This window comes from Carassius gibelio, chromosome B22, assembly GCF_023724105.1.
Source record: "Carassius gibelio isolate Cgi1373 ecotype wild population from Czech Republic chromosome B22, carGib1.2-hapl.c, whole genome shotgun sequence".
Lineage (NCBI taxonomy): Eukaryota > Metazoa > Chordata > Actinopteri > Cypriniformes > Cyprinidae > Carassius > Carassius gibelio.
Window position 1 is genome coordinate 16,124,088 of NC_068417.1, and position 14,573 is coordinate 16,138,660.

At 40.9% G+C, this 14,573-nt stretch overlaps 1 protein-coding gene across 7 annotated transcripts in view; it reads right to left on the minus strand.

The window, feature by feature from the left end:
* Positions 1-14,573, minus strand: part of LOC127988472 (acid-sensing ion channel 1) — a 161,550-nt gene that overhangs the window by 13,867 nt on the left and 133,110 nt on the right. For 6 of the 7 annotated variants that reach the window (XM_052591234.1, XM_052591233.1, XM_052591232.1 and 3 more), the window contains 2 exons: positions 5,714-5,864; positions 2,519-2,646 (listed from right to left, as the gene is read on the minus strand). In XM_052591234.1, the coding sequence (XP_052447194.1) occupies positions 2,519-2,646; positions 5,714-5,864 (279 nt within the window). Of the gene's footprint in view, positions 1-2,518; positions 2,647-5,713; positions 5,865-12,336; positions 13,405-14,573 lie in introns of those variants that run through there. The other variant, XM_052591236.1, reaches the window with a different exon arrangement.

The following is a 14,573-nucleotide window of genomic DNA, read 5'->3' on the forward strand; positions in this document are numbered from 1 at the left end:
CTGACACGTTGACTTTGCCCTGAAAACTAGCGAGCTGGCAACCTGAAGGCTTTTTAAACGGGTCCTTGCTGATAAAACTGTCCTGAAAGGCGGACGGCATTATTACGCTGCCTCCTAAGATACCTTGTTTTGGCATGTACCCAATCCCAGAATGCACTGCAACCAGCTCAGTAGGGAAAATAGTCATTAAAAAGAGTTCAGCCTAATTAAAAATAGCAATTTCTGCCTAAAATCGGAGCACGGTCCTTGTTTTTCCGCTTGTTAGGCTATTGCCTTTTTAGCTTGGCAGCATGCTAATGTCAAACTCTGGACTGTGCGGCATTACTAATACTCCTTTCCACAAGTGCTAATGCAGCATTAATTACGTGAGGCGGATGTCAGTGACTAATGAATCTGGCATATTCCATAGAAAGCCTCATTTACTCAAAGTTGTGTTTGCGTTTAAAAGAACAGCGACTTCACTTTAAGAAAACAGCATTGCTCTGTGAACGTAGAGCATTATTGATAGGCGGATAAATAATTAATACCTACCGGAATGGTATTATGACTTGTTGTCACATACAAACATTATTTTATCTTCCACACTAGTAGTAAATACAGTTGTCAGTCTGGAAAGCTTACTGTGTGTGTCCCATGCTGAGAGCGCAGACAGAGATGGATGCTAATCATGTAAAAGCCAGTGACATTGAATCTCGGGGATGCACCTAGAGACTGGGGCTTGATCTTTGTGTAAGAGGAAAATAAATGAGGGGAAATGTTACTGAAATCAATCCACTGCACATGGGAGATGCACTGACCTCCAATTACACGAGCAGAGAGCCGTCTGTGCATATCAACCAGCTTTCTGTCTGTCTTCATCCACTCAGATCATCTCTTTGACTCTTATTTATCGATCACACACACACACACACACCTTGATTTCGCTTGTTTCTTTCTCTGACAGAACGAAGCTGCTGTTTTTATTTCATGATGCGGCCTTCGTGGAAATTAAACATGGATTCGGAGAATCCTATAAATAAATAATTTTCATTCCAGACAGCAGGGTCGACCCCCGTGCCGGCCGTTCGCTCTCATTTAAAAACCAAATCATGTTTGTGGTTGTGGGAGACCAAGTTTCTTCTTGGGCGAATCCACAGCATATCTCAGCCCGAGATCAAACAAAAACCAGGAAATTATATTTCGAGTAGGGAAAATGAAGTCGAATTTATAAACGAAGACTTTTCTGAATAGTGAAAATGAAGCCTATTTTGTGACAAAGAGACTTTACTTTTTTTTTGACATTGTTCATTACTAATAAGCAGATTTTCACCACACGTTCTCAATGCTTAAGCGTGAAAGTCCATTTATTCCAAATGATTTACGATTTAAATATTAAAGGCAGTTACTTCTACCATGACAAATGAATATTATATATATGAACCCTCTTTTGTGAAGAACTACTTTCTGGCACGGATTCAGATCTCAGTTTGACAGTTTTAACAGCGGAGCCCAAGTCTCCGTTAATAATTTGAAAACGTCACTTTAGAATCAGTGACGAAGGAACATTGAGTCGCTTCAATGCAATCTTATTGTATTTCTGCATTAAAAGCTCACTGTATTGTGTAGAGTTTTATGAGAGAGTCTTATTACATGCATAACAGCATTCATTCTTCAGCTCAATCTCATATTCACAATAAAACATTCGTTTGAATGTCCACTGAGGAAAGCGTTATCTGTCAATAGGATTTTGTCATCCTTTCATCAGTTAAGGGTGATTTCCGATGACAATGCATTTGTTAACTTTGTCTTAGAGGGTGTTGTTCAAAGTAAAAATAACTTCCTTGTTTCAATCTCTTTCAATATAAAAGGGATTCTACTGATTCACTCATAAAAACAGAATGGCAGAATAATGTAATTAAAATCACCATTACTTTCACACCTCAATACTAAATACTATGATTAAATACTACAATTATTATAATACTGCTAAAAATTATTTCTTAATAATATTTCATAAACAACAACAGCTATCATAAAAGTTGCTAGGCCAAGTAAAGGCAGCATTAATGTTACATTAAATATAATGTGATGTGATTTTGCCCTCAAGCCAAAACTCTTTGCTTTGCAACAAATAATATATTTATGAGACCAAAGACTGGCCGTTAGATTTACCCAAAACAAATTATATCTGATGTTTAATCAGTATAGAGATTTATGTTACTACTACAATCATCACACTCTTATCAGCCAATCAGATTCAAGGACCTGAAAGAACTGTTAAATAAATTACATGTATAGAAAATGTGATTTTTCTGCATTCCACTGAAGAAAATTCATGTTGAAAATGTGCATCAAAATAATGTTACAGTATCAGTCCGAACATTCAGAAATGTAGTCGTGTTACTCCACATTAAAGCATTCGAAACAATCAAAACCTAGCACTTAGCCTAGCCAACATACTGACACAATGGCAGTCTTGTACATTTTGAGATGAGTCCAGCACCAAAGAAATTGACTAAAAAGAACAATGATTTGGTACCCGCTGTTCTTGGCAGGAGACGAACGTCTGGAAGCCTGGAGCCACTCCGAATCCCAGCTGATCGATGAAAGGAGGTTCATCCTGCGTGTGGATCTGGACTTTGATTCCCGCCTCGAAAGACGTCTCATCTGTGAGAGATAAGACGAGACGTGGAGACTGGGACATGCGCTTAATGCAGGAGTCTCAGAGGAACGGATGATATCAGAACACATGAGCTGTGCTTTCAGCTTATATCACAGTATCAACAGACTCAAGCTGAACCCAAGAGTCTTTTCCAGTGACAAAGTAAAAAAAAAAAAAGAGCATTACAGTGGATGAAGGAAAAATGTGCTTTCTTTACAATGAGTGAACATTGGTGCTTATTCACCAATTTCAAATTAGAGCCACTGTAATAACACATTTCTCAGCAAACACCACTAATCAAACCAAATTGATCTTAACTAAGAACCCAAAAACTGAAAATACTCAACTTAAAATGAATATAAGAATAAATCAATGCAATAATGCTACACACAAGTTCAACTTTAAAGAAGAGATGACTAAATATTAGTTTTTCAAATATAGCCAAGTGCAAAATAAATTCAACAGTAAAAGTTTCTCCCCCATGATGATAAGATTTGAAGTAAATGTGAATCGTTTCATTGATAATTGTACACCTACTCAAATGCAAGCCTATACCATCACCATTTTCTTTCTTTTATGATATCTTCCTACTTGGCCCCCAAGTCTCAGATAGGAATTAATAATGTCCCACCTTGAATATGAATACAAACGGTGCATAAGATTATGAATACAAATGGTGCATAACCATTCAAACAAGTAATGGTTTGTGAAAAATGCAACAAATGAGGTCAAGTTCAAACATTTGGTTCTTAACAAGAGACATCTGCAGACGTATTATACGCACAACAGGAAATCAACAATATTCAAAACGAAAAGACATCAGAACCAAACATTAAAACAGTGACACTGACAGGAAGCGAGATCTTCATATACTAGTCCCAAGGCGTTTCAAACAGCTTGACGTCTGTAAACAGGAATAATCCTCAGGTTTTGAGACGTGTCTCTATGGACAGCTGAGCAAACATCAGCGTCAGCGCAGATTATAGACTGCGTTTGACGCTACCCAATGACATTTAAATACTTCAAATCAGTATATTACGGTCTAAACACTGGCCTTCTTCCTCAGCCCGCTGGATTTCCATGTAGTCCACAGAGCGGTCCAAATGTGACACTACTAATGACTATTGTTACAGATGCAGTTCCCAAGCACGTTCCTATATGAGCACACAGAGGCATTACGGATGTCTCCCACCTGCTTAATCACCATTTTCACTTTTAAAACATCTGCTTAATGATAATCAACACACAAACAGAACAACATGAGAAAACTCAAAGATGCCAGTTTCGGGAATTGTACATTAGCAGATCATCTAGGGCATCATACAGCGCTCAGACTAACTGAAATAACCTTGGCTGATTTGGGAAACTTGTTTTTTGACACAAGCCCCAGGTTTATCATTTAATCCCGACTAGTATGGCTTCTGGATTTAACACTAAACTCTGGACTTTTGTTCTTATTTGCATTGGTACAGAGATGAAAATCTGAGAACATGTTAAAAATGTTGATTTATTTGCTTTTATACCTTTCTTTTAAAGTCTTACATTTCATGTTCTACCACTTTGGTATGTAATTCAGGGTAAGCGCGGCTTTATAACCCAGGGTCAAATGCTAACACTAACCCTCTTTCAAAGGTGTGACACATGGGTTAAAGAGATGTTAACCCAGGGTTAAGCACAGTGTGGAAAGCCTTAGAGAGAAACAGTGCAGAGCTTCTGGAGGAGTCTGGCGTTGTCAAGACTTTGAGACAGCTGCTCTGTAATTACAGCGAAATCCAGTCAGCTGTGGAAGAGATTTGAGGGCCGCGTTCACCCGTGTAACCGGAGCGCTGCTCGGAGGATGTGATTAGATATCAGAGGCCTTCGAGAGCACCTGGCGGTTGGAGACATTTGAAGGAGCGCGAGCAGAGCTCCTCTGGAAATCACAGCATTATGAAAACAATCTCGGTAAATGTCGGGCGGTGACACAGGCAGGTGCGCAGGGTTTCCCATCAACCCCCTTCTCGCTTTTCAATTACGGAGGCAGAGAGAGGTTAAACTGGTCCCGCTGAGAGACAGAGGCGAGTGAGGTTCACTTTCTATCCTGGACGCATCACATCACTTGTAATTGGGATGCAGCTGTGACGTGCGCTTGTGTATTTGTCGTTTTCTGATCGATGGGGGACATGGCCTGACGTCACCTTTCTGCATTTTGAGTGCTAAAAACAGATTGAACTTTAGCGGAAAGGTCACAGACGTTTTCTCCTCGCAGCATTGTGACCTTCTGCTGGCAAACATGACCAATGGCTGCCGTTGTTGTTTACTGCAGTGATGTGCTCGTTCAGTTTTTTTGGCTCGGTCTGATAAACTGTTGTGGTGAGTGTTGACCTGCTTTTTATATTGGTCTACAGCTACGCTACAAAACCAAGTGAGCTCCCTATTCAGCATTTTAATGCATCGTAGACATAATTGTTGCCTTCTAAAATACCTCATTTTGGTATATCATGGTTGCAATTCCATAATAAACTACAATTAGACCAGAGAAAAAACATTCAATGTGGTGGATGAGTCAAGACAAGGGGTTTAATCTAATCTAAACATCTTATTAGCCTATATGTGTGCCAACATCAAATTGTATTAGAATTGATCTAGAGTTGAATTGAGCATTTCAAATCAGTTGCTATTTCAGTTAACATGCTACTAAAAAGTGTCTATGCCCTGTTTAACCTGTTGATTAATATTAGAGCCAGTCTAGAAAAACACTGAATAATCCTGAACTAAACCCTCATGAGCAGATTACTGACATTTAGACGGCTCGGTTGGTGGAATCCCAATAGTTTCTAATGTTGGTTGATTTTAGGAATAAGGAGAGTAAAACTAGAGTAAAACTAGAGATATGCTGGATCGGGATCTGAAAAAGATGTGTCATTCCTCAGGAGACTGAACGAATCCAGTTAAGTGCAATGCAAGTATCAGTTCTTTAGGAGAAATAAAAACAGACACAAAGGAACGGTTCGCATTCGGGCTGGTTAATAATGTGGGATCTCATCTAAAACTGAGAAGACACATGAGGTTACTCGGGTTAATGAGACGTACCAGTCTCGCCCCACACGGGCAGATACTCGTCCTGCTGGATATCCAGCATCAGCTCCAGCCCATTTCCCATCCCTCCCTTCATGGTGATCAGCAGCGGCCGGCCATCCTGCCCAGAGTTGAAGGTGTAGCACTTTCCATAGCGTGTGAAGATCTGGAAAAAAAAAGAAAACAGAAAAACACTAAATGATTTTTTTTTTCTGTGGCTCAGTGGTAGAACATTGCGTTAGCTGTGCAAAAGGTTGTGGGTTCGATTCCCAGGAAACACGTTAGGTAAAACAAAGTATATTCTGAATGCACTTTGGAAAAAAGCATCTGCTAAATACATAAAAATGTAAAAAAAAGAAAGAAAATATTTTAGATGGCTTAAGCAGGCGATAAACATTTAAATAAGGCATGTTTAAAGCTTTTCTATTTATAACACTAACATTAATACATCAAGTGATTATCTAAGAAATATCTCCTTATATAAACACAACTATATTCCTTCAAGTTCAAAGGTTCTTGAACAGGAACGACCCAGGTGCGCTTCCGGCTGAAATCAAAGTCTTTCAAATCAGGTTTCAGGAAACGGTTTGATTAATTCTAGCGCATGACGTGATCTAGACTGGGGCAGGAGGGGCTCATCCAGCCGCTCTTAATTGAAACTGAACTAATGGATGTCTAATCAGATCACAGTCAGCAGGATATGGAGAGCACGGCGCCTCAGAAACACAACTGCTCCTCGCTGCAGGAGAGCCCGATTACCATCACGGACAAATGAGAGAAAAATTCAATGTAAAGGAAATGAAAAGGCCACGTCTTTAGAGAGCCTAGTGACGTTAGAAAAATGACAGCGCGCTCTCCAGGGAATGAATACATGCAACATGTGTCTGGATACAGACAGCCATCTTTACCTCTTTCTCTTTGAGAGAGAAACCTTTCAAAGCCAATGAAGGAGGTGTCAGATATCAGATGGCGTGTGATGAAAGTCTGAAGACAGACAGACAGACAGACGAATGGCTGATTCAGCCAATGCACATGCACTGATTCACAGATGGAGCGCTTGTATACACACACATCCTGGCAAAGACAGCAAGAAAATACAAATAAAAGAGATACAGATTCTCTTCTGAGACTGAGTTTCTAGACGCACATTAGTCAACAACGTCCATTTTTTAACACTGACGCATTTCAATGAATCACGCAGTAAAAGAATCAAGGCACCGGACATCATTGTTTATTGCTAACCTAAACCACAATTTTGGGGCATTAACGAGTCGTTTGCGAAAAGGAAGCATCCGCTATATTGTTTTTAAAAGCTCTTGCCTCTTCCAGACAAACATAGTTAAAAGCCTCCGAATAATTGTTCCCTCATGCCATTACCAACAATAAGTGCTCCGGCGCTTCTTCTGCATCTGAACGGCTCCTGATGAGATAACAGCGTCTGAAGCGTTTAGCAAAGCGAAGCGAGGCTGTTGTCAAGACGAGAGAGTTGCTGCGGTAACTGTGGCAACACGGCGTCGTTGGCTAGGGCCGCGTTGACCTTGGGACACAAGCGAGTCGATGCTAGTACAGTCTTTCTGAGAAACTTCACAAAGACGTCTCCTCGCTGAGGCCATCGGTCCATTGAGCACAGATAACTGCGTGTTATTTTGAAAGAATGGGCCTTCCCGAGAACCTTTGTATGCTAACGGTGCTTTAGAAAGGATTTACAATAGCCGAAAGGCTTTACACGCCGGGAAATTAGCCAGGAACACACTGTACATGTCTGACTGGAGTATTTTTACAGTTGTTTTGAGGACAGAAACGCGTGTGTTTATTTGTCTGAATTTATAAAAAGGTGTGCTTGTCTTGAACTACCTTGTGTTCGGGAGTTTTGAACAGATTGCTAACTCATAAATGAGAGACAAATGTCCAAACAACATGTCTAATAATGCATTGGAAAAGAGCACCAAGCTGTGTCAAAGCTGGGCCGATGCGTGTCATCAGGCGTCTTATGTGAGCCTCTGCTGCTTTAATAGAGAGCTGTCTCCTCCGGGGCTGAAGACATCAATAATACATTATCATTTCTGCCCCTTTGTAACGGGACTTTATGAAAAATGAAACGCCTTTAAAACTTTGTGGCCGCTGAGGGGGAGTTTGAAGAGGGAGCGAGGCGCTCTGATCTCCCAGGACGCTGTCAGACTCGGTTCAGAGACGGGACAGGAATCACAGGGGAGGAGCGGACGACTTACAGCCTTATTCAGTGACCACTTTGAAAATAAAACCAGACACCAGAAATGGTCACATCTGATTAAGAACGAGATAAATATTATGCGCACAGCATTAAATTAAAAATATGCATTCAGGGCTTAACTGATTTCCATATATGCCAACATCAATTGAGAATATCTATTAAATAGTATTTTATGATAATGAAAGCGTATTATTTGTGCAAATGGTATTGATATAAAGGAACAATGAATAATGTAATGTAATAATGTAGATTAAAGTTACTATTACACAGGTTTATATTAAACATTAGTATTTGAATGAATGAATAAAGATGACAAATGCTTCAATATATTTATTCTTCATTAATAGTTTTCTGTAATAGTGCATGCATTGTAATGTTTGCATACTGATCCTCTTTCGCATCTCCTTTCATTTGGACAGACACATACATCAAAGATAAGTTTTAAGGGATCAATTATTTGACTACAGGGGACTTTAAGGGAATGAGAACAGATATTAAAAGTGTATATCATCTTATTGGATCTGTGCATCTGGTCTTAAAAGGACAGCAGCCTATAAATACCTGCCGCTGTCACTAATGTTAACCGAACAACAAAACACAGCTTTGAAAAAGATTAATCTAGATTTAATTTACACAGTAAACACTGGCGTCATTTTATTTGTAACATTGTTCTGTTGTATTCATCTATGCCTGCAATTTGTGTTTTTGTTCTTATTTTTATTGGCTGTTCACTTGTCTTTAATCATATTGTAACTTTCTTAGTGAGGCTAGTAGATTTAACAGTTATATTGAAATCCAACAATGATCTGTAACGAACTGTGATCCATTGAACCACTACTAACCTTTTAGTTTACCCTACAAAATATATATTTGGTACTTGGTGATTTTTGGACATTGGGTGGACCTGGAGTCAGGAAATATCGCTAAAACACTTTATATAAATTAGCATATGTCTAACAAAATTCGTAAGCGATTATTGTAAAAGGTGCCTGTTACAGGTGCCAGTTTTTTAATATCACCTCCTAAAAACCAACATTTTTTTTTTTTTTTTTTTTACACAGAATGGGGGTATAAATAGACGGATGCAAAAGTCTATCATGAAATATGAAGTGCGCGAAAACGCTGACGGATGATTTTTGAATTCCACATTGTTCTTCCGTGTGCGACCTGAGACACGAAAAAGCCATTATTTATTTATTTAATGCTTTCTCCTGCATGCCTGCAACTCCACAAAGCAATTTCACAATCCACCTTACGCAGCAGGGCTGGAAATAGAAGACGATACGTCACTATTAGCTTCCACTCCAGCGTGATAGGAGGAAGACTGCTGAAGAAGATGTGGCTCCACTGTCTCGCGAGCGTGACAGATATACCCATCACTACCGATCAAGATCAGCACACTGACAGTAGCGCCTTCGGAAATGAATAATTCACTGAGACCCAAATGGCACCGTGCCGGCCGCTCGAGGGCTCCCTGCGCACCATGTCCAACTCCTAGCAAGCTGAAGCCCTTTGTCGGAGTTGTCAAAGGACTTTGATCGCAAAGCTTGCGTGTCTAATAAGCTGCACAACTCGGGCCGTTTTGCCGTGGCTGGTGGCTCCAGATGTACGTAGCTTCGCGCTGTCATGACGGATCAGATCAATGCCGCCGAACTGGAAAACGATGAAATTATACAAGAACACTGAAGCCAAAGTCGAGTCGAACATGTCGCCTGCTTTCATGATCCACATCTGGCTTAATTCGTGAAAATGCACTCTGCTCATGTTGCGATATAAATTAGCATTGACAGACAAAAATGTAAGCTTAAAAGGAATTAAATAATCATTTATGGTCATCATATGGCACACAACCCCATCTTATGACTTTAAAAGACTTAGAGTATAGTGGAAAAGACGTATTGTATGGTGTAAGTCATTTTGGGGTTTTGGAACCGCATTAGAGTCAGTAAACGAAAACAGAATTTTGATTTATGGATGCATTTTTCCTTAAGGCATCCAGACATAAAAAGTTCAGGCTTCAGTAAGAAGAGCCTGTGCTCTCCCGGTAGCTGTGTGTGTTGTGTGTGTGTGTGTGTGGTTGATCTCAGAGGATAAACAGAGAAATCCACTGGATTTTGTGAGTGAGTGTTTGTCATGTTTGAAAGATCGGTGGTCCCGGTCTGACAGCGATCAATACTGGCACAAAGATGGCCACAGGGTGTGCCTCAACTTGATTCGGCCGCAAAAATCAATACCGCTTCCTCTATTGACAGCAAGCCGCACACATCGACAGCAGACTCTGTGATGTAATGGAGAGGTAATAGGGCCAATTTAAGACCACCAGGCCTGCTAAAGGGGTTCATCTGTCAGTGGCCTGCCTGTGGACAGGAACACGGGCTCCAATCTCTCAATGTCGTCTCTGTTCAATCTCTCAAATCGGTCTCCACGCTGGACTCCAGCTTTTGGAGCAAGCAAAGGCTCATTGATTCTCATTGCGATCTTATCTACATGCAGCAGACAAGTAACTTTTTTCCTTGAGATGTCAATCCTCATTCAAATTCCCTCTCATTTGAAACAACCGAGAACACTTTTTATATTAAATATTCAACTGAGGACATGTCAGAAATTATAAGGAAGAACAAACACCATGAATGATTCAAGAAATGGACTGTGTAATACTTTAACATTTCCATACCATGTTTCATCTCAAGGTAGACGAACCAATAAAGGGACGATGAGTAATATTAAATAATACATTGTCCTTTTACTTTGAGAAGAGATGCGGAGTGCTTGAGAACTGGGTTAGGATAATTACAGTTTACTTCAAGCTCGACTTACTCTTCTATCTCAAACTCCGGTGGGCTGATCGTACAAGATAGATGTTATTTCAATAAAAGTGGATCTGTATAGACCCTTGAGACTGACTTGGCAGCTTTCCGCTCATGCAAAGGTGCTGCAATTGAATTAGACAAAGTGACTCTGCTCATGTGTGAACGGGGGGGATAGAAAAAGTGGAATTACCGAGAAAGAGTTGGGTGTCTAAATGGTAGATGTTTGAAGCGAGGTGTGTGTATTGACTAAACCGAAACAAGCCCACAGGGAAAGTGACCTTCCAGCACAGTAGCTGCATTGATGCTAAACCACAAATCAAGTCAAAGTGCTTCCAGCCCAACAGCCAAATGACTCATGCTGAACACCGGCAATTTCCCTAAAAAAATAAATAATGCAAGCCCAAGTGTTAAAAAGAAACGAGTCGCATAAATCCCGTCAGAATGTCCCCAACACACACCTTGACGGTCCTCATCGTTTGTTCTTCTAAAACTCCCGTCCCAGCGATGCGACTATTATGCAGAATAAAGAATAAAGACATTCACGGGGCATTGCCTTCCACAAAATGACAGATCATAATTTCTACAGGCAAATGCAACGCAGTGCATACATTTAGTTAAATTACGTGAGACCTGGACGCGGGGAGATTGCAGATAAGGCTCTTGGGATGCCGCGCAACTCGTGATGCAATATATCAAGCTCGATATCCCGGGAGTCACATTGCTGGATCTGTTCAACATGACATTAAACCGCCATTGTGTTTGTTTACCGACATAAATGTGATTACACAAAGCATTTGTCATTCTGGATAAATGGGGTCAAGACCAAGGCCATGTTAGTGCAGCAGCATGATAAAGAGTGCAATGATAAATATCATACATTGTCACGTGACCTATTTATTTTATGTAAAATCCAGCCAATGGTTTAAAAAAAGAAAAAGCAAGTTGATTTATTTAAAAAAAAATCCATCTGGAGATGTTTAGAATGCAGTCAATGGAGCTTTCCTGTTCATTTGTCTCACTGGAAATTAAAAGGTCAAGTGCATTACACGGTGGGTGATCCATTATTCACTACAGTGTGCTCTTGCATACTGCACATTCAGGACAAATGTACATTTCACATTTTGTATGATGTACATATGTCAGCCTAAATACAGCAACAGTATTAACGGGACAATCCCAAAGGCTACACTTGCTATTTTTAAAAGTAGTAGGCAATATTCAGTGTATACTGTGCATAACTGAAGTCAATGCAGAGTCAAAAAGAGAGATTGGTATTGCAGCTGAAATTAATTGCATTTAATAAGTCCAATTGGGAATGGGTGGTGAAGAAGCAGTGCGTTGAGGGATATATAGCAGGCCTATTCCACACAGTATCAGCATATAAATGCACATACTTTTAAAGTTGGCTTCAAATTAGACAAAACTGATTCAAATGTGTGCATGGTGCACAAAGGACACATCTGCATCCTGCAGTAAATGGCAGCATGCAATGGCAAACAAAGAGTAACTTCTCATTAAAGAAGTGCAAAAGAGAGATTTACATCTCTAACAACTGTTGAATCCTATGTTAAAGTGCAATTAAATGCACACAAACTTACAGTGCTGAAGTTGCGGGGTCCGCACATCTGGCCTTGAAATCGACAGTAAAGCAGCATCTCCTCGAGCTGGTGCCCCAGACGGTCCAGTAACTGCCTCATGGAGGGCTGGGAGTCACGAGGAGGGGGCAGAAAGTGGTTGAATTCCAGTATGCGGGAGAAAGGGGACCAGGGAGGCTCATTGTGCGATGTAAGCGCCTCTCGGACCGCGGGGGACACCTGCCAGTTCTTTCCGAAGATCCCAAGCCAGCGTCCCGCGCTGAAGATGTCCGGTTTCTTCATGCGACGCGGCAGTATGATGTTCTGGTTGCAGATCGTCACGGCGGGGAATACGAGGCGTTTCGCGTAAACCATCTGCGCCCTGGTGTACACCGGCGACGAGAGCAGGTACCGGACCCGGTTAGAGGACCAGGTGAAGAGCAGTGCTAACGCCGTCAGGAACGCCAGCAGCCACGCGACTCTGCGCGGGTACGAGCCGCTCAGAAAGACGTGTCTCAAGCCGTGAAAGGTCGTGTGCTTCAAGAAAAGCTTTCCAGCTTCCTTTAGAGATCCTTCAGCGCGCTGTTTCGGCGGGGTGTCGCTTTGGCACATCTTGGAGTAGGTCTGAGTCCTTTAACGCGCAGGTTTATCTCGGAAGAGACCCGTTAAACGCGCCAAAGCTCGCCAGAACGGATAAACATCGCGCGTTTCTGTTCCTGAGGCGTTCTGCGTGGGGAAACAAATCCGCAGTCACGCCAAAACAGGTCGAAGTACAGTGCTGTAGTAAATTAGGACGGTAAAATATTATTTCAGATGCAGGTTTCCTCTCAGGGAAGCGAAATACAGCCGGTGTAACTGTCTCAACTGTTGCCAGAAACGCACGCCTCGCCACATTTTCTCCGCGTCACGCACTCGTTCGCTCCTATGTCATACAGTTAATCTGTTGTGCACCTCAAATTCAATTTCTTAAATTCAGTCGAATTAATTCACAGCTCGTTTCGGCAACCTCATAGCCCCTGCGCGCGCACAGCTCTCCCTTCAGCTCTGTGAGCGCGCTCGTCCTCTGCTGCCTGTTACTTCACTGAACTTTCCTGTTGCTGTGGATAAAATGTTCTTTTTATTTTAAGCCTTTAACTATTTGATAGTCTATAACAGTAGTGATCTAAATTTAGTCCTTGCATTCATATAGGCGAAAATATGTAGGGCTATATGAAATATATTTCAAATTTATCACTATGTCTTCTGAAAATAAACATGCATTCAAAAACTGAAATAGCAGCTGGCCATTTTTCCCCTTTAAATGAGTTTTGTATGTACAGCGAGTCTCTGTTTACGCAATCATCAAAAATAGCATCTATCACACAAACACTCATGTTGATGTCAGCATATTCACACTACTACAATGCATTTTTACATAAAGATAAGACGCAGTTTTTAATTGCCGGTTGTATAATGCATCATTCAGACCAGTAATTACACTCTCCATCCCTGTTAGTCTCTAAGTGGGCATATCGTGAAGATCGGGCTGTTAGTCAAGCAGGGAAAATGGGCATGGTGCCCACAGGTCATGGCCCACTTACCTTAACAATGTGTTCAATGTCAATAACACTTTGCGGGCTCTGAGAAGCCTCACAAAGGCTCTTGTCCAAATGTGTACATAACAGAGGACAGTACCGACCAGAATGCGGTGCCAAAATAAACCCGTAAACACCCGGATGTGTTCGGTCTTATCTGGAGCTAACGCTGGTGGGTGGATCTGTGGACATTCACTGTGTGTGTGTCCTTGTCCTCATCTGTTTTACTGAGAAACAGATACGCAAGGAGCTATGAATGTCACAAATTAATTACAGTGGAGGTGTTACGATTCCCATTTGCCATTTCATTTCAAAGTCGCATCAAATGCGTGCCAAGAAGAGCTATTTAATGTTCAAGGAAAATTGAGGCTCACGATACAATTAAAACGTAATTTCAGAGGGAAAACAGATCGTGATGTATGCTATCGTGAACGCTATTTAAACTGTAGTGGCACATAAACTACAGGTACGTTTTGATTTGACAAAAAGATTTGTTTTGGCTCCTATATTAAGCATTCAATGGCATTAAAGTAATATTGTATGTGTGTTCTTTTTAGGTTACCAATTGGTATTAATTATTTGAATTAGATTCGGAACATACAGTTTTATAATTGAAAATTCTATTTATTGGTTTCAAATTTAGAATTGGTTTTTATATACATGTGATGAAGCAAGTATTTTTGTGGC